Source organism: Dreissena polymorpha, chromosome 6 (assembly GCF_020536995.1).
Source record: "Dreissena polymorpha isolate Duluth1 chromosome 6, UMN_Dpol_1.0, whole genome shotgun sequence".
NCBI lineage: Eukaryota > Metazoa > Mollusca > Bivalvia > Myida > Dreissenidae > Dreissena > Dreissena polymorpha.
The window spans coordinates 54,116,397-54,138,002 of NC_068360.1; the positions used below are offsets into that span (position 1 = coordinate 54,116,397).

A 21,606-nucleotide genomic window follows, 5' to 3' on the forward strand; every position below is an offset into this window, starting at 1 on the left:
ACCCGATCCCAAACCGAAATAATACAAAAAATCATATTCCCCAAATGTTTTTAAGAAAGAAGTCTCTTATGACTTATGCTTATTAGACGCTATATCTCAACTTTATTTTAAAACAGCCTACAAAATAAAATATATAACTTCAATTAAGTACTTTTTGTCGATAAAGAATTCCCAAATTTGCCACTTCAATCGATTACAAAAATCCCAATTTGACAAGACTCATTTTCCCCAAACGGCTAGATAAACTCCTGCAGACTGAAATTGTCGTTCCTGACAAGCCCGGCGAACTGCACAGGTTAATTTAAGACCACATTTTAAGAACACGCATTAAGCTCCCTTTTCCCACAGTGCCGGTCATTCATTATATTCATGTATGCACATAAATTATATTTGTGTGAGTGTTTTCTGAACATGTAACGACATTCTAAATATACAAATAATTCAATTACTCTATGAGGAGTAATATCCAAACAAACCATCGAAGTTGAGAGTATTTTGCCTACAACTTAGGCGTCAAAAGTCGTTGTTTCCACTGACCCGAACGCTCCTATTTGTTCGCGCCGATAGCTCTTTGTTTTATTATGCGAATGACCTTGTATACAACAGGCTCGTTCTGGAAAAAAATGGTTTGAACGCATCTGCGTTAAGTGTGGTCCCAGATTAGTCTGTGGAAAATCTATTTAGGGACGACACTTTTTGGACTGCACAGGCGAATCTAGGACGACACTACGTGCATGTATTAAGCCCTGTTTTCCAAGAACGAGGCTCAGTTTCTTTACTTCCTCTGTGCCAGATTCCGCCGGTCACTACGACGAATCCCCTGTCACCATTTTCATCTGCGACCCACCGCCACCAGCGCCATCAAATCCCAACAGCGCTAGTGGCGCATCGTCGGCGTCGGCAACTTCCGGCGGCATAGATAACTTCCTGTATTGGCTGATTCCGGCGCTGCTCCTTCTGGCGCTTATGGCGGGGCTTGCCGTGTATCTCATCCGGCGATGCATCCAAGGCGGCCGATGGTGACATCATTTGAGTCGCATTCTGAGAAAACTAGACAAAATGCATGTGCGTAAAGTGTCGTCCCAGATTAGCCTGTGCAGTCTGTACAGGCTAATCAAGGACGACACTTTCCGCTTTTATGAATATTTTCTGATTAAAGAAATTCTCTTATTAGCAAAAATCTACTTAAGGAAAGTGCCGCCCCTGATTATCCTGTGCGGACTGCACAGACTAATCTGGGACGACACTTAACGCACATGCATTATGTCCCGTTTTCTCAGAATGCGACTCATTTTAAAAGCCTCGATATTGCTATCCCTGTTAAATCCCAACTCGGAGACAGACAGATAGACATGTCTACATTTTATTCAGACTTATAGAACAGTACATACCTTCATACCTAAATATATATATATATATATATATATATATATATATTATTTTCTGGTGCGTAAATAGGTACAACAACATATAATTATTTAACCTGCAATAGTCATTTTAGAATATAAATCCAAATAAACAGATTCGATAACATGAACACTTAATTTGTAACAAGACAGAATATACATTTATTCAACAATACTATTAAGGATCGTATTGCTTATAACAAAAGGTTCTTTGGCATATATGCATACAAGTATGCGTTTTCCACATCTCTAGTAATGGCTCTACCCAGGAACGGGACTCTATAGTGTCTCAGTAAGCGTTCAATGCAATAGAGCTTATCTAAAGGTTTAAATTAAATTGTCTCGAGTCGGCAACGTAGGCATGCTTTCACTAAACGTATTAAATAACGTTATCATTTACCATTACCATTACATGTACCCAGTAAAATTGTATTACCGAATATATTGAAAATATGAAAACTTAACAACTTTTTTCAAGTAATGTAATATACCAGTCGTGATATTGTAATCAATATGAACTAATAATTGTAAAAAATACGGTATTTTATGACTTTTCTGTTTTCGTCATTCGTGGATGACGGTCCCTTTAAAGCCTAGACTGGGTTTTCATTTAGAAGAGACTTCTTTTAACACAAACATAAATAAAAGCGGAAAACGTCGTCCCTGATTCGGCTATGCGGACTGTACAGGCTAATCTGGGGCGACACTTCACCGACATGAATGAAGTCCCTTTAAAATAAAATAACTTTATTCTTATTATTTTGAAAAGTATAACTCGGCGTTTGCTTTTTTCCGCTCAGCGGTTCGTGTTACCAGTCGCGCACCGTGAAGACGATCCGACCGCTTCAAGACCCAGCAAGGGGCCAGACCCGCGTGATCACCGCCAGGGAGGTCGACGAGCGTCAGGCGGTCTACCGCAAGCCCCCCACCCCTTCAACATCAACGCCTCCGCCACCACCACCACCGCCACCGACAGATAAAGGGACAATCGCTCCGTGCGAGCTTCCTATCGTCCAGTAAGTTTTGTTCTTACTTAAAAATAATTAAGCATCTGGCATACATTTTTCTTTTATTTCATGGCCAGACCGATTTACGATTTTAACACAAACACATCGGAAAATGGAAGGCGTAAAGTCCTCTATTTTTCCAAAATAAGAAATTAACGAATGTATGTGTCAACGAAAATATCCTTCTTTTGAAAAACAACAACAACAAAATTTTAAGCTCGCGAAAAAATATGATCTTACAGTATATGGGTGATATTCATTTGTACTGATACAACTTAATTAGTCCCAGCAACATACATTTTGTGCAAACATCTCTGTACGTTCTTTATTACCTTATTTTTCGTACTAAACGCCCCGCATATGGTACCCTCCCCCTAAAAAAACAACAACAACAACTACAACAACACACAAATAAAAGTTTTTACCAAACGTCAAAATAAAAATCCTTGTTTAGTAGTCTTACTGACGATTGGTCTGCATTTTATGAAAAAAAATGTTATTTTAAGTATCAACTAATTGTCAAACGTTTATTAATAGTAACGTTTGTCTATTTTTAGCTACCACGCACGTGATGTGGGGAATCTAGGTGCTATGTACCCGAAGTATTGAGATCAGTAAACAGCGATCTCCGTGACTCTTCGTGAATCTTCGGAATGTTATCTTCAGACTATTTAAGAGAAAATTAACTTTTCGAAAATCATCGGAATATTTCAAAACAAAACTAAACAATTTCAAGCCAATCAAACCGGATCGTTTTGCGTGTAATTTCCAATGTTTAAAAATATACTTTGGGTTTATTGAACGCTTATGTCGAATACAAGTATACACAAGACTTGCTTAATATTTGTAAATGACATCGTTACAAAATATAATTTACTTGATGAGTTTCTTCTTGCTTTAGATCCGTACTCTTAAGAATGATGTATATTGATTTGATGTTGTTTTACATGAGTGAATTGTTAAAGTATGTGCATCATAATGCTGTTTAAACATTAAAAAACTGTAATTTTGCAATTTGTTTTACGCGCAAAAAAGCACAAAGAGCTCATCGTAGTCTTGGTGAATTATTACATATCCCTAAAAAAACACCTTTAATACAGCAAACCGCTGTGAAATACTTATTTTTACTCTCTTACTCGTAGGTAATCGAATTTTTGAAAAAAAGTTATTAAATTTGCTAACAAATAATGTTTTGAATTGTCTTAACTTACCATACGTGCAAGAACAAACTGGACTACAAAATACTGCATTACATGGTTTTCGAGCCCGGGACCTCTGGCAGCAAAATATAATGCGCTATAATTGTGCCACGCAGGCGTTCGTTTTTATGAACGTACTTTAACCCAGTTATGCCTAGCGTCTAGAAAAAAGGCCTTTGCAAACAGCGTTAACCCAAATTGGACGCCGCATGATGCGGCGTCTCATCAGGCTCTGCGCTGTTTGCTTAAAGGAATTTCTGTAAGAAATAGTATAAATATAGAAATAAATATACTAGACATCCCTAATTTTGGAAATAAATTGATCCAATTTAGAAGGATGGGAGAGTCCACTAGGCATAAATGGCTTAACGAACATTAAAGCTATACTAGTACGCAATTCATTTATACAAGAACAATTAGAAAAGCGTTACAGACGCTTTATTATTTCACCAATTTCGAATGATGAATAACCGTTAATGAACCAATATTATAAACGTTTTCCCAGTCAGGATTATTATTTCGCTTCAAAATAAACACTATGCATTTAATACTTTTTAAAATATATGATATTGATTTTGAAAATCGTCATTTTACTTAATTGTGCTCAAGTTCTTTTAAGAGTTTGCAAATCAAGATAGAACCCGCTAACGGAGTTAATGAAGGAATGGCTTTTAATCCTTGCGGTAACTTAATCTTCAATGGTACTGCTAGGTTATGGTACGGAATTTAGCACAGATTATGGACGTGGACGATTTAAAAGATTGTTTACGCAGTTGAATTAAAAGGACAAACAAGAAAACAATAATGAGTACTGCCAACATTTGACGTATTACATCGCGATGTTCTTCTTTTGAACATAAAAGAATGTCTGCGACAATATGTGGATATAATTCATTTTAGATTTATTCAATTTATGAAATTAATCTTGTCGGACTGAACATTTCATATTTTGACTTAAGTAGAATCAATGGCGTAATGAACGACAGTCGAAGTTAAAGTTCCTCACTTGATTTTAAGAGCAGCTTCGCCTATTATACTACCTGTGAATTTCAAATTTTAGTAATGAGTACTGCTTTCCCCTCGTCAACAGATTTATTAAACTTGTATATTGGGGCTTTAAATGGATCTTTTCACGTTTTGGTAAATAGACAACATATATAACAAACAATTGTTTCAGATTCGTAAATTTTCGTTGTAGTTATGATATTTTTTAGGAAACAGTAATACTGAGCATTTACCATACTATAAAATATCCATTATATGCATCTTTTGACGAGTTAAAACCTGCAAATTATAAAGCGTTGCAACGCGAAACGATTGAATTCTTTGGAGTGTTGTGTTGTTGTCGTTATATTTTGTGATACTACGAGGATTGCTTATATAAAGTATATCAAAGCGCTGAAGGCACTGAAGATGTTCGCTATTGCATAATTTAACACGCAATTCATTTTTCAAAATCAATCGCAAGTTTGAAATGAACACACGCCATTCAACTTAAAAAAGTGTGTGTCATAGCGCACGGGTCGAGTTTTGTGTGCACTTTTTATCATCCTTATTATTTCATAGAAATAACTAAGACAAAATAAAAACAGCATGCTTTTTTGGAAGTTCTGAAAGCAAAGAAAGTATGATGAAAATGGTAATGAGAACTTAATATAAAGAAAATTTGCAGTCACCATCATATTAAAGGAATATTTTTTCTAATATCAAATGACTATCTCACCAAGAATATAAATTCATAATGAAAGTTCCGTGTACAAAACTTTTGATTTTTGACACCATATACAAATTCAAAATATACAATAATCTTCGTATCTTGTATATGGAGGAATAAAAGTATATAAACATTGCTGTTTATGCTTTACTTGTTACCCGAGCAGTTCACACGGTGTCAACAACGCTAACATAAACATAGGTATAGAGCACTAATGCGCTTTTAGGCGAAGCTGTTTCAGTTTTCATCTTAGTGACTTTAACATAACGCCAACAGACACGCATGAATATTTTCGAATATTTAATAAGCTGATTCGAGATACAACCTCTGAATTTTTGCTACATCACTGCGTATGTGCTCAATTCAAAGGATGTAGCACTGTTCAGTGTAAGAAATTCCGGACTACTCTCTGTATGCTCAAACGACACAAATTGTGGCCCTGTTACAATTACGCGTTACAATCCATCTCGCAGAATTTCAATTTCGCCTCCAAGATGAGAAAACAATCATTAGCGAAATAGTATAGTGTCACGATAAGAGAAAATCGTTTAATTATCATACCACAATGTTTGCCGTACTTGGTCAGCACTTCTGGAAATCATTCCTTAATGCGTCGATAGGCTGCCATTATTAACAAGTTTGCTATTTTGAATTCAATTTTGTATCAAAAAGCATTGTTTTTAAATGTGGGATTTTCAATTCGCAATGAGATTTGTAATGACCCTCGTCATGCGAAAATGGGTCTTATTCCATATGCGCCCTTCATATAAATAGCCCACTCAGCTATCCCTCCTTCTGGTAAGGAGAAACATAACATATTGAGTGATTTTAAAGCGAACAGCGTCGCCTATGGCCTGACTGCGCAAGAGCACATGTTGGGTTTAACAAACGCTTGCCGAAACGCATAAGACCCATTTTCGCATGACGGCGCTATTGACGTGTGATTTAAATGTGACGAAAGAAAACTGCGTTTAAATCAAATATACACATACGATATATTTCGATAATGAAGAAAGATACTCATAACAAGGCATATGAGGACACATATGAAGTGCTCTCCCGTAGTATATTTTTTATTTACTCACACTAATGTGTGGTTTGACAATGCTAACACACATTTCATGCGGTGAATATGCAGCTTACAAGTGAAAAACACAACACAATAGTTTAACTTTTGTTTAATTGTATTCAATTATTTAGAAAAGTAAATTGCTAACTTTATTTCAAAGTCGGCGTATACGCCGACTACATTTTTAAAAGACATGTATTGTTATAAATATATTTAATATAATATATTTAGTTGTTTTCGGTTTTAGCGATTATAAAGCATTTTCGAGGTTGCCTATAGTATGCCTGAGTAATTGATGAACTCATATCCAACTGTCAATGTATTGAGAACTGTGAATATAAACAAGCTAACCCTTCTACTAAGCTTCTACTATTGCGTTGCTAGCACCCGTAAATACAAAAGATCGCCGCTATGTGTTGAGAACCAAGAACGCTTTCCAGAAATACCCGATGTAGTAGCTTCAACGAGGTTATGAAACAGGTCATTCGTATTATTATTATAACAGTCTGTAACTTTTTCGGCGTAAGCTGCATAAGCCAGCTTTTCACCTTAGCCCGACCTTTGTAAGTGTCCAATAAAATTCCAATAAAATTTCCCGCGGCTAGGTACGAATGAATACACTTCATTTATTCCATTGGCTGATTTGAGTATACCACCAGAACATTGGAAACATATCCGCGTCTTTGTAACACTGTTTTACTGTATGAAACAATTTTATCTCGAATGAAAATGCTTAATAGATAGAACAGTTTTACACTCAATTCTCGACATCAATACAGTTTGTGCGTACACCTTTTATTTTCAGAGTATTACCAGCGCAAGAGCGTTTATACTTAAAAGGCTATGTTCTCATATTTAGTACTTACTTCCTTATTCCTGTCAACATGTTAACATGTAAAAGTATAAAGAGCAATGGAAGCGAGGCCTCACTTTAAAGCATTGCATTTCAACCCGCGAGGTATATCGGGTCAATTCGCGGACATTCAGAGTTTATATACAGGTCATCACCGGAGTTGGCGGCCAGTAAAATAATCGTTATATAATAAAGACGCTATCCGTGAACTAGGTGACCTGGAATTTTCTTTAGACCAGAAATATGTTAAATGAAGATATTCAGCAATATAATTATGGTATGTAAATAATAGATTCTTAATGTGTTTTCAACAATACAATGATAAATATTATTGTTGATAAATTTAACAATAATTATTCGTCCATATTGCCTAATGTACTAAAGTGATATTATGAGCATGTAACAGTTTACAGGTGTCTATTGCAACCGTTGATTATTTTTGATGTTTCTACTTCATATACACTTATATTAATTAATGCAGCATCATCATACTAAAACAATATACCAGAAAGAGAAAAATAATGCATTTGAATATCAACCGTACTTTCGTTTGACAACTGATCATGCGTTTACGAGTTGAACCTAAATTTAGTTTTAGTGCAGATTTGTTCATACGACACAAAGACACGAAATTGTTTTACGGATCATTTCAGCTTAGAGGACTGGGTGGGTCACGTAAGAATATCGAATATAAAATATATTTTTATAAACAACTGGTAGCAAGGTGAGTTGCAGATAATTAATCAGTAACCACATTTTAACTAACTATTTTGACCTGTTAATTCTTTTCAGCTCAATTCAACAGTGCAAAATGCCCATAATATCACTTTAAGCATTAGCACGATGATAATTGATACTGTTAATAATCGAATCAAATAGCAATGCCCGACAAACCACTAAAACAGGTTTGTTCGAAGAACGCGCCTATAAATACGGATACTTCTCGTGTGGCCGGTTGACTCATATGTTTAAATTTCACTTCCATTCTTCTTTTGGTTTTCTGTTTTGTATCTATAGGTTTATGACCAGCAATATGTTATAATGTAAAATAAGCCGCGAAAACTCCCCGTAACATCCCGTACTGCGTGTGATGCAGCTAAGAACTGCACAGAAAAAGACATTCGCTATACTTGATCTCATTCATTAAACTACTTACGCCGTATATCTTTTTTAAAGATATTTCTTGTTACCACTTCGCTTACTCAGCCAGGTAGTGTCTGATACCGTTAGAAAACCAGCATGAATTGCCCTGAACAAATTGATAATGACCACAGACCACAGAGGCATGATTCCTAGGTAATTAATTACCCTCTCACTGGGCTCTATTCCAGATGTTAATATCAGTGGTCAGTGATAAAAGCTATATGAACTGTTAAATATATTTATTTCACAATAGGATTATTGTGCATGTTTTTAACAATTAACACAGAATATGTTATTTAAATGGGAACTTCCTATCAAAACAAGATTACATAATAATACACTTTATATAATCATATTAAAGATATTTTAACACTTTTACACATATCAAATGGATACTCTATGAAACCAATAAAGAAATAATTTCAATTATAAGTTTCTGGAGATAGAAATCAGAATCAGAATAACCTTCAAAATCAAGATTTACCTTTCTTGTTTGCAGAGTACATTTATCAAGATTTAATCATTTTCAGGCTTTATGTATTTAAACGATGTCAGAAAATTGAAAATAAAACGATAATTGAATAATACACAATATTAATGAAACGAAATTCTCACACTCGTACATATATAAATTTGATACATTTTCTTATTTCTAAATTGTTTACAGTACATTAGCCTTCTGTTGAATAATATGTTTATAAAATTAATACATGTAAACGGCAATACCCAATATGTACAGTAAAGTCAGTATTAACGTTTATATGCTCTTGACAGCATTCAATAAAAAATCACCTAACAAGTGATGAAAATGTAGTATGAGAAAACTCCCACAGACGCTCAATTAGTGATAGACGTAGTTGGCACAATGAAACAAAATTCACAATGCTTAGTTTGCGCGGTAATCAAACTGTGATACATTTCCATTATTCTAAATTTCTTCTATGTTCTACTATGTTAAAAATAACATAAAAATAGTATACTGCAGAACAGAACAGAACAGAACAGTTTATTTAGTAAATCAAGGCCCCCGGCCCATAATACATAGCATAATGATATAATACAATACAATTTAAGAGTTGTGTCAATGATATATAACACAATAACATCAAAATTAATTATACAGTTTAAAAAAGTGTGTATTTTCAAATTTCAAAAGGCGAATAGCAGGCTTGTCGGAACTTCTAAGACATAAGACCCGTTTTTGCAATACGCGGCTCAGTTTCAAAAGCACGTCCAATAACATGACGACAGTATTTTTATAAATGAAAAAAGAAAAGTCTTGATAACAATTACAAAGATTATGAAAAATGAGAAAACAAGTTGGAACTCGGAACTTCTAAGACATAAGACCCGTTTTCGCAATACGCGGCTCAGTTTAAAAGCACGTCCAATAACATGACAACAGTATTCGTACTAGAGCTTTGTCACAGACGTGACGTCACCCAGTACTGTTATAGTACTGTTATAGAATGTTTAGTAATAGAATATATATATACAAGCAAATGGCAAGACCAATATATAACACACTATTATTTGAAGTTGGAATAAGACATCAATTTCGGAATAAATAAAGTTTTTTCAACAGTGCATAATATGCAGCTTTACAAGTTGTATTTATTTAGTTTAACAAATTATAATTAAAATATAAATATAAACTTGCATAATAACATAATTACATCATTTTAATTGATTTTACTTCAAAACCGGATTTTTAATTGATTTTTTTTATTTCACTTTGTTTCTTTAAAATTTGTGCTATTCACCGCCTTGGTGTGGACGTAAGTATGCGTTTCCGCCGTTTTCCACTTTGAGGTGTATTGTCTAAGAGTCTTTTATTTCGGGCTGGTGGAGCAATGAATTCAGGCAGGTCTGTCAGAGTTTGAAAACTTGACTTGGGTCCAAAGTCATATTCAATTTCACCAGCTGAGCTTTTTCTGAGACAGGGACTTTGTATGATGCAATTTCATTGTCGATAACAGATGGAAAATGTACTTTCTCAGCTACTATTTGCACTCGACTCAATTTCTGAGCTGTATCATATCTCTCCTTTTTTTCCTTGATCACCTCCAATGATTGCTTATGCCAGTTCTGGCTACACTCTTTTAAAGACAAGATTGACTGGAACTGTGCATACTTCAGACGTAAAATATCTTCAAAAGACAAGTCATGATACACTGTAGCAATGGATTTTGAAAAATGGTTTTCAAACCAACATACTTTTTACCATTCTTGTGTTGTAAAATGAACCTTATGCTCTACAATTAATGTTTTTATATTGTCTTCATTTATACGTAAAGTTTCAAAAAGAATGTCTGCATCGTGGAACCTTGTTTTTGAAACAAGCTTATACAGTTCAAACGACGATAGGCAGTCTTCTTTTTCTTCACTACTGTCACACAATACTTCTTTCTGAATTTGAAGCGCTAGTTTTTTGCAAGCCTGTGATGTATCGATATGCGCAAAACAATATTGTAGAACAGAAATAACAGGTATAGCATCCTTTCCATTTATGGCAGTTATTCCTCCTGTGTACTTTTGTAGAGAGCGTTTTAAATTAAATCTTCGTAATCTTTTCTCAGTCTTTGTTAAAACAGAAAACAAATCCTCGAAATATATGAAACTCTCAAATGAACTTGAGCCAGGAACTTGTTCTCTTACTATCTTAAATGTTTTTGAAAATTTCATTATCAACCAGTATAGAGCACCTGAAAAAACAAACAAATTAATCAACTTTAAAGTATATAATTTCTCCTAAATCAGCAAACATTATAGAAGTGCAGTTGCTGTATTTTTCAATATACACTGGTAACTAAACTGGTAACTCATTGTCGGCTCGGGTACTACTTACATGTACCCCTGGTACTCTTTAGTATACTTACATGTACATGTGTACCCCAGGCACGGTAAATATACTTAAACATAACTGGTCGATATAAGACTGTACCCGAGTTGTATTCCCGCACAAAATCCGATGTCGTAAAGCGTGCTTAGACCATTGTACCGTGAAACGATATTGCTTATCTTAAACAAACTTTTCTTTAAAAAAAAACTGCATCAAAATGCTTTTTGATTATAGATTTTAATAATATACAGAGGCCATTTAACAGAAAATTAACAGAAATGTAAAAATAATTAATTTAAATTAATAGCTGAAAACGACCGATTTTGTGTTAAAATATCGGGTACATTTATGTATATTGACCGTACCCGGGGAACATGTAAATATACTTAATGGTACCCGGGGTACATGTAAGTAGTACCCGAGCCGACAATGAACAATCGAGCGTAAATAAAACAACTCCCAACATGTGCAGCTAAAACCCATAATTAATATCTTGGTTTGGGCACATTTTGCGCGAACCTACCATATATCCCGTGAAAATGTCTTAATTTCGTGAGTTTTAATTATACCAATTTTTTTATTATATTTTAACACCACAAAAAGGAATTAAATTAAAACAGAGAATTGCATTAATAAACAAAAACAATTTTTCAAACGAAATTTAAAAGATTAAAAAGTTAATTTACTATTAGTGTAATCTTCCCGACATATCTTCAGATATAAGTATAGTATACACCAATGACACCAAAATATCACAAAGTTTTGAAAACAAACTAATACATGTGTTGTATCTAATTATACTGCCTCACTGTACCACAGCCCAATGGAAGCTCACACAACTGCCACATTGTTTAGAAAGGGGCTTTTCAGTAAGGTCAGAAACACATGTGCATGCTGGCAGATAGAGGGATTCTTATCTTGGATCATAAATTTTTGGTCAGTTAGCCTGTCCATGGCAAATGATAACAATTAGGCATCACACTGTGCTAGAATCCAGAGAATTCTCTGAGAAGGTGGTAAAAAGTTACAGACTGATAAATTATTTGTTATATTCGGGTTAAGCGATTATGATTTTTTTAGTCTATCGTATCGCTGAAGTTATTGTTGGACTTATGTTCAACGTTTTATAAATTGAGAATATAAATAAGCGTCAACTTTTTCCCAAATCTCTCAATTTACGACCTGTACTACGTCATTGAGTTGTATGTGAGAGCGTAACCTATTGCGTTGTTATCGCCCGTAAACTTTCCTTTGTTTATCGACAGGCGCATCTATTAATAGCCTCATATCATGAATGCCAAAACACCCGCGAAAAAGAACCACGTGACCAAATAGGACGCTAAACGATAATACCATGCGACTACGACTTTAATTATGTAAGAACGCTCCGCAATTCCTCTGAAGCCGGGGCCTTGTGATTGCTTTTACGTAAAGAATTGACCTCTAACTGAAGTAAGCAAAGGAAACGCAGCACCTAATTGACCCATTCCTTCTATGTGCGAAGGCAGATTAAATTTTACTAATGTATGGTTTGCCTATTATAACACACATTATAATGCGGTAAATATGCGACTAAAAGTAAAAAACACTATAATTAAACTTTTGTTTTTAATTGAGTTATTTAGAAACCAAAATTCCAAACCTTATTTCAAAACAGCAAGACTACATTTTTTGGAGAATATTCTTGTTATATTTAAATGTTTTTTTAACAGTTTCAGCGATAATGAATCATTTTTATGTTGTCTATCGTATCCCGGTAATAATTGTTGAACTCGTGGTCAACGTGTTATTAATTGAGACCTGTGAATATAAACAAGCGTAACCTTATACTAGTGCGTAATTCTCACCCGGACTCCCCTTTGTTTATCGCCAGCCTCAGATTTATGAATGAGATGAGCGAAAATACTACGTCACGCAGACGCAGCAGAAAGTGGACTATTTTAATCATTCATAAACAATCTCCTCCGCGACACGTGCAATACGATCATTGTTTTTTTTATTCTTTTCTATAAAACACCATTCGAAACTATTGCATTTAACACGATATTAATATAATGTTTCCATTTGTGAATAAACATAATTGGAGAACTCAAACCTCTTGCATAAATTATACAACTCTTTCTTCGCGCGTAGTGTAAGCGGGAATTGGGCTAATCATACCCAGGCCGTATCGACCTGAATTTTACATCAAGCACATTAGACGGTCGCTAAAGCGACCATCTAAAAATACATCACTCATTGTATAAGCACGGATGGGCGAGTGGTCTAAACGATAGACTTTTATTCCTGTGGTCAGTGGTTCGAACCCAGTTGATGGTTGCTTTTTTCTTTTTTAAATTTTATTCTTTTTTTTATACTGGAGCTTTTTAGATTCAATGTTTACATTTAGCAATATAAAGCATTTAATAACAAACTTCAATACCTTCCAAAATCTGTGAAAAGTCGCTTTAAGCCAGCCTAATACTGTAGTTTCATTAATCTTTGTTTATGTATTTGACTTAATTCTAAATAGACGTATTTATAAATAATCTCTATTCATTTTTGAGCATATTATTTGAAGGGCGGGATTATATCGTTATCAAATAAAGAAATCGAGACCTTATGCATGTTTTGACGTTTGACTTTTATAATTCGAGTTGTAACATGCGATGTAATAGACCAATCGTGATACATCGGCTATCTCCGGACTCCTCCGTAACATAGGAATAAATCGTCTGCTGATCCAGAATGGGTATCAGACGAGTCTAATATGGCGTATGAAAAGGCGAGGCTTGGCGAGGCTTGTAGTGGACAAGAACAATAAATTCTCTACCGATGGAGTTTCTGTTAAAAAATAGTAAACTTTTTAGATATAAGCAGCGCTTTGTGAAAAGGGGGTTTAATTCACAGTCTAATCAAGGACGACACTTTCCGCCGAACCTGGATTTCTCCTGTATGTTAGACCTGCTTTACTACTTCCGTCCTCGTTTAAGTGAAATCTCCTAGCAGAGCTGTCGGCCCGTGATCCCACGTGAAAATTTACCAAATGGATTTTTTCTATGATAATATTGTTATCAACCAATTATATAAATAATATGGGATACATCACCTGGCCCGATTTTGTCCAATAATCCTATGTTATGTATACATTGCGTACAATTTAACTGGATTACGTAAAGCTTTTGAGTACAGAAGCTAATTGGGACCAGTTACAATTAAAAAATAAAATGATGTAAAGTTGTAATCACGCGAAAAAAATGCGTTTCTGTACGTAATAACGCAAACAAACGCATTAAAACGCTAATAATCGTTTAATAAAGTATAATAAATACGTTAGAACGTAAAACATGGCTTAATAACGAGAAATAAAGGAATAATAATTCAATATCAAGGCGCATTCATAAGGGTTTGTACGACTTTCACCTTGCACGATTAAATCTTAATTGCAAGTGGAACTGAGAGGCTTTCGTACTTGAGATCTAAACCCCGCAGTGGTTTTGAGTTAAAAATATGACACGTTTAAAATGACGATTATAGCGAAAATAACATATATACTAGTTCGTGCAGGACACTGTTTAATTAAAGTTATTATACTTTTCAATAGTGATACGAACAAATGAAATACATGAACTCGACTTAAGCCAGTTATTCGATAATCATATTATTTAGAAATCGGATCAAGACGCCTTTACAATTAAGTTGGTTCGGTTTGAAAACTATTGCACATCCGTTTTCATGAACACGATCTTATTCCACATTTCAGGATTTTCCGTTTCGCCCTTTTTGACTCATTTATGCCTAGTGGACTCTCCCATCCTTCTAAACTGGATCAGTATATTTTCAAAATTAGGGATGTCTTGTGTATTTATTTCTATATTTAGAATATTTCTTACAGAAATTCCTTTAAGCAAACAGCGCAGACCCTGATGAGACGCCGCATCATGCTGCATTTCATCTGGGTCTACGCTGTTTGCCAAAGCCTTTTTTCTAGACGCTATTCATAAATGGGTTAATATTTGCCATCAAAATACGACAAATAAAACGCACGCGACTCTGTTGTACTAATGATGTGTTTGTGGCACATACCACACACGATGCTGTCATAACGTAATATTTCCACCTGTTGGTATAGCTTTCGTATCAATAAAGGTAACATATATAGATTTTTCGTCGAGGAGAATACATATTTGATATAATTAATTTATTTTCCAAAAAATAAACGTGCAGACCAATTCATACGTCGACGTTTAAAATCACGTAAAAACATCTTAATTATATATTTCTTCGCATAATTCAAATTCTCGACACATGTATATAAAGCCAGCCACATAATAAATTTAGATTTCAGGTAGAGATCAGCGTGTTTTTGTGTAAGTTATGCATATTGAATTACACTGGATAATATGGTTGTTAAAAATAAGTATTGATAGTCGTCTTCCTTGTATATGACTCGCGTTTTGTGGAATCTGGGTTAAATGCATGTGCGGAATATTTCCTCCCAGAATAGCCATTTCAGTCCGCGCATGCTAACCAAGGACGACACTTTCCCCTTGTATGGTATTTCTTGTGTAAAGGAAGTCAAGGACGACACTTTCCCCTTGTATGGTATTTCTTGTGAAAAGGAAGTCAAGGATGACACTTTCCCCTTGTATGGTATTTCTTGTGTAAAGGAAGTCAAGGACGACACTTTCCCCTTGTATGGTATTTCTTGTGAAAAGGAAGTCAAGGACGACACTTTCCCCTTGTATGGTATTTCTTGTGTAAAGGAAGTCAAGGACGACACTTTCCCCTTGTATGGTATTTCTTGTGTAAAGGAAGTCAAGGACGACACTTTCCCCTTGTATGGTATTTCTTGTGTAAAGGAAGTCAAGGACGACACTTTCCCCTTGTATGGTATTTCTTGTGTAAAGGAAGTCAAGGACGACACTTTCCCCTTGTATGGTATTTCTTGTGTAAAGGAAGTCAAGGACGACACTTTCCCCTTGTATGGTATTTCTTGTGAAAAGGAAGTCAAGGACGACACTTTCCCCTTGTATGGTATTTCTTGTGTAAAGGAAGTCAAGGACGACACTTTCCCCTTGTATGGTATTTCTTGTGTAAAGGAAGTCAAGGACGACACTTTCCCCTTGTATGGTATTTCTTGTGTAAAGGAAGTCAAGGACGACACTTTCCCCTTGTATGGTATTAAAGTCAAGGACGACACTTTTCCCTTGTATGGTATTTCTTGTGTAAAGGAAGTCAAGGACGACACTTTCCCCTTGTATGGTATTTCTTGTGTAAAGGAAGTCTATTCTCAAAAAACTTTCGCTTATGTATTGAGTTTGTATTAATTAAGGCGTTTAGACATATTTTAATGAAAGCTTTAGTTTATTTGATCCATATAATACACTTAACTGGAATTGCTTGCAAAGAAGTATGATATTCAATAACTAAATTCATTTATGTCTTAACAGTAACATATTGTCATGAATCATGATTTTGAAGATTATATGCAAATATAGATAGGCCTACAAAAGTCTTCTTTTAAAATATTGAATCAAGCAATTATGCCCTCTTCAACTGTTAGTTGGTTGGGATTGTTTCGCACTAAACGGAACTGGTGTTGTTGGTGGAATCCAATGCCTACAGAAAAAGGAAAATTAAGAACACGTTTCGGGAAATTACTATATTAAAAAATAAGACAACCGTTCATATGCTCAATCTGTAGTTATCTGTTAGGAATTAAAATCTAACACGTGTTTAATGGCACTTAAAGTGTAGGAACATCACAGAAATAAATCGATTTGAATCTAGAAACAATGTTGGCTCATACTTGCGAATGTTCAATATGGAACATAGACTAATCGATCAATAAACAAAGTTTATTGATAAATCTGTGCATAGCGTGCCCTCTTGTGTCATGTTTATACATTAAGGATGCCCATAAGATGGAACCGGATAAAACTGTCAACTCATTAAAAATGTATCTGGCAGTGAAACCTGTTCTTTGATCTTGAGAATTATGTAACTTGCAGGAAGATGAAGCAAAATGCACCAGACATAGGCTGCATTATCAGAAATAATGGTTTCTTAAGGAAATAATAGCAACAAAAATTTGATGGCTGGAGTGTGAATTGATATACCTGGTAACGAGTATTATAATTATTATAATTTTATAACAGTAATAAAATAGCTATCAATAAACATAAAATATATTTATAAAGGATATTTGCTATCATGCTCATTTTTGCATATTAGTATATTAGGGTCTTTCAGTCGATCGGTTTGTCATTATGTTGGGCAGTTTGTCCACATAACACAAGCCTAGTACTTTTGTGCAGCACACTTCGACAATATTTTCCAAACGATTGAAAACCTCCCATATAGCAGGGGTGGCGAAATCTCAAAAAACTATACTTGTCCACGGACAACAATTTAGGAAATTTAACTTGTCCGTTGCTGAACTACACTTGTCCGTTAAACTTAATGTTTATATAAATTATAAACGCATTTATTGTTATACCTACACATGTACCATTCTAATCAGATAAAATAGTGGCCAGTTTCTTAGAAAACTGATGATGGCAACGGTGTAATCCTTGTGGAAATTGTGCATTTCATGCGTAATATTGTCAAAACATTTTTTCATCACGTTAAGCGTTTTAACAAAGACTCGTTGAATTAATTACACACAACTGTAAACGTTTTGTTTTATTCTCAAATGAGCATAAGTAAATGTGTAATACGACAAACACTTCTGAATTTTAATGACAGCCATTTCCATATGCAACGTAACTATCCGGCAATTCTCGAATGTGTATGAAATAACATGAGAAAAAAATGATGCTAGAATTTAGCCAACATTTTGTATGGGAAGGTATAAAACCCGGAAATGTCCGGAAAACCCGGAATTCTTTTAGGTAAAACCCGGAAAAGGTAAAAATGGTTATAAATGCATTATTATTCGATATGAATTATAATGGTACCGTTGGAAAGAAGAGCCTCCAAAGCTTCTAACGATGTAAACATAGTGTATGGCAGGGTCGGGGTCGGTCTGTAAATTGCGGTCAAAGTCCGTCTACTTTTAGGGTTTTTTTTCGCACACAAAAAAATGCCTCATGGAAAACCCGGAAAAGGTAAAAGTGGTTTTATTATAATGGTACCTTTGTAAAGAGGATCCTGACAAGTGCCTACGAATGATTTTGATTTATATTTTATATTGAGGGTAAATAGTATATATGATGGCTTTTGTTGTCGTGAGAGAAATAAGGAAAAGACAGCGGGTGGTTTGACTATTTTCCCTCATGATCTTATTTCTGGAGTTAACTTAATATTTTATTAAAAACATGCGACGTTGTTTTTGTTTCATTTCATTGTGCCTTAGAAAGTTACAGTTATGTTGCTCTGGTGAACATACAACCATTGAGTAGTTGAATAGTTTAATCAAATTAAGCGTATTCTCTTTTATTGCAGTTTGATTGAAATTGTCATGCAATTAGGTTAATTAGTGTTTTGCTTTTGAAGGTTTTTTTTTCTTTTGGCAAAGTGTAATGTTTCGGCGCCCTTAAACCGGGTTTAAACCTCAGGCTATGCGTTGCTTTGCATTGGCCATGTTAATGCGGTGACCCCAGTGTGTGTCGTGTTTTTTGTCTTGTGTCTAATTAAATTGCAATTGGCCATCTGCCTAAAATGACCGGCCTTGTTTTGACGATACAATAATTTCCTGCATATGCAACTTGATATTAAAGTTATTTATATTTGACATTGGACTCGAATCTGTTAGTTCATCCATAATACACAATTATTAAGCAGCGTACATTCATCAGCATAATTCGCTTAACGTAATATGAAGCGATGTATCTTATTAGAATTTTCAAAACCCTATTGTGCATGTTTCCAAAATAATCGTACATTATGATAGTATGACGATATTTTGTACAATCCTGACAGACGCGTTAACTAATCATATTTGCGTAAATTACTTGTATTGCCCTCTTTTCGTTATTATTGATGAAAACACGGAGCTTCATATCACGTTCGGTTATCTCTAGCGCCACCTCTGTTTGGAGTTGTATTATTTATTGAGTCAACTATACTTCCAAGATGGTACTTGTAACCGATAGTAAAAATGAAGATAAGTAAGTTTATATGTCTTCGACGATATCACAAGTCCCTTAAATGTAACATGTGGAAAACAGCAATTAAGATTAAAGAAACCTCAGCTAATGTAATTTACGTCATGCACAACACGTGTAAAACATTGCCCAATTACCGGAGTCTTTGTGCCGATGTCGTTTGAACCGATAACGAACACAACAACCTGTAATGATGGTTTAATGTACAATGAACAGGATTTGATGTGAATAAAAGATAATATATCCTTTTTCCGTATATACAAGAGAAATTGAAAAACATAAGTTTCAGTCTCGTGAAAATGTGACATTTTATGTCGTGGGGACAAAGCAGGATGAAGATCCTTATCGCGCATGCATACCACCGCTTTAGTTTTACATGAAATTGGTGGGGTTGTCACAGGGGAGGGGCGGAGGCGGGCACAAATCTTGACCAAAGCGTGACCAAACGATCGTTATTTGGGCATTCATAACGTTGAATATAAGTGACAAGAGTGTGGTGCTTTATGAAAATTTCGGTTTGGGGGACTCAAAAAATGTATTTGAAAATCTTAACAAGTATTATCAAAGAATGGAATCCGGATAGTGCCATTAATAATCTCGTCCTCCTTTCATTATGGGCGATAGAACAAGTAATATCAAGAAACATGATGGTTATAATGACGTTTCTATGGTGTGTGTTTTTCAATAACAAATATGTGTCACTATGAGTTGTGTATTGGCTGCAGCGAATCTACCGTGTATCTCATTTATGGAGAAGATCCTATCAGCAGCTAGTCCAGTGTTGACCAATTCAAAATGAATTAACTAATAAGGATCTTGTGTATTCATTTTTGATACAGTGTATTCATGGCTCAAATCTCATTATTGCTGGTATGACACACCGTTCTTTGTACGACTAAACAATGCAAATGAAAATAAATCCAGAAACAGAAACTTAAGTGAAATGGCGAGTTGATACGGATTAAACATTATATAGTTCAATATAAGTATTTACAACTATACACAATCGATCTTTAAAAAAATAACATGTTTTTTTTTAATTCCGTAGTATTGTTCTGATATTCTAGATGTGTTTAGAAGATCATCATATTTGCCAAACATTTACAGGGATATTTTTATGATATAATAGAATAACATTATCACTTACAAGCGGGTTTTTAAATTGCCTCGATCAAAATTACATTCTCAACCTTATTCAACATATAAATTATTGTATTCTTTACTAATTAGGAAACATACATGCATTCCTAAATGAAAACTTTATTTTTAATATACATTCTGTTTTTGACGGTAATAGCCGTTTTTACTGCGACAGTGAATTGTTAGCATGAATTAGCTTTTCACATAAGTATATAGCCTCTGTATGGGGGAATTAGGTAGAGTCCGACAGATTCCTGTAAAATTGAGGTTAATAGAGGCATATATTACAAGGGCCATAACTTCCCAAATAATAGGCAATATATAACTTCCGGCATTAACGTACAACTGCATGTCTCCCTGAAGAATGTCCATGAGTATAAATGAAAATCCATTGACATAATAAGAGGAGATGCGTTCACAAGAAATTATTCTTATACTAAGTATATTAAAAAAATAATCCAAGGGTCATTATTTCAGTTTAACGGAAAGAGATATTTAAATTTCCGAATAAATGACGGGAGAGCTTATGTCCGCCCCTATGAAATTGACGGGAGGGTTTTTATCCGGATGCCTTATATCCCTAATATATGCATGTAAAGTTATAATGTCGAAAGAAAAGCGTGTTGCACGAAAATCGACTTTAAATACTGCAAACTAAATTTCAGGGTCGGCAAGAAAAAAACGTAGGGTCGGGTTACCGGAAACAATTTTACGCTTTAAAACTGTACCTTTAAAACATAAAATGTCATAATTTGGTAGGGAAATCAAAGAACTTATACCAACCTACAGCGCACATCTGATATTGAAAAAATACTTTTGCATATTTTAGGAACGTCATAAATTTTCCTTCACAACGATATTATTTTAATTCAAGTCGGTAGAAAATATTGCTTTTATAATTACTTTTATCTTTTCCGAATTTTACGCAAAACATAATTAGGCATTACAAATCATAAAACTTTACCAACTTTGGACGCTAACAAGAGTGCTAATTTGATATTGTAAAACATTATTGTTGCATGTTTTAAAACCTTAGAGGGCCTCTCTACTAGGATACCATTATAATTAATATGGAAAAAAATAATATAGCTTTTATAATCACTTAAACATAGGTTTTCCTTAAATGTCGGTATCTCTGTT

General features: G+C 34.6%; 1 protein-coding gene across 1 annotated transcript in view; it reads left to right on the plus strand.

The window, feature by feature from the left end:
• LOC127834494 (uncharacterized) overlaps positions 1 to 3,297 on the plus strand; it is a 48,739-nt gene extending 45,442 nt beyond the window's left edge. Inside the window, exons 40-42 of the mRNA XM_052360361.1 lie at positions 794 to 1,019; positions 2,207 to 2,422; positions 2,971 to 3,297. Of these exons, the coding sequence (XP_052216321.1) occupies positions 794 to 1,019; positions 2,207 to 2,422; positions 2,971 to 3,022 (494 nt within the window). The 3' untranslated portion in view covers positions 3,023 to 3,297. The remainder of the gene's footprint in view (positions 1 to 793; positions 1,020 to 2,206; positions 2,423 to 2,970) is intronic.
• Positions 3,298 to 21,606: the final 18,309 nt, after the last annotated feature.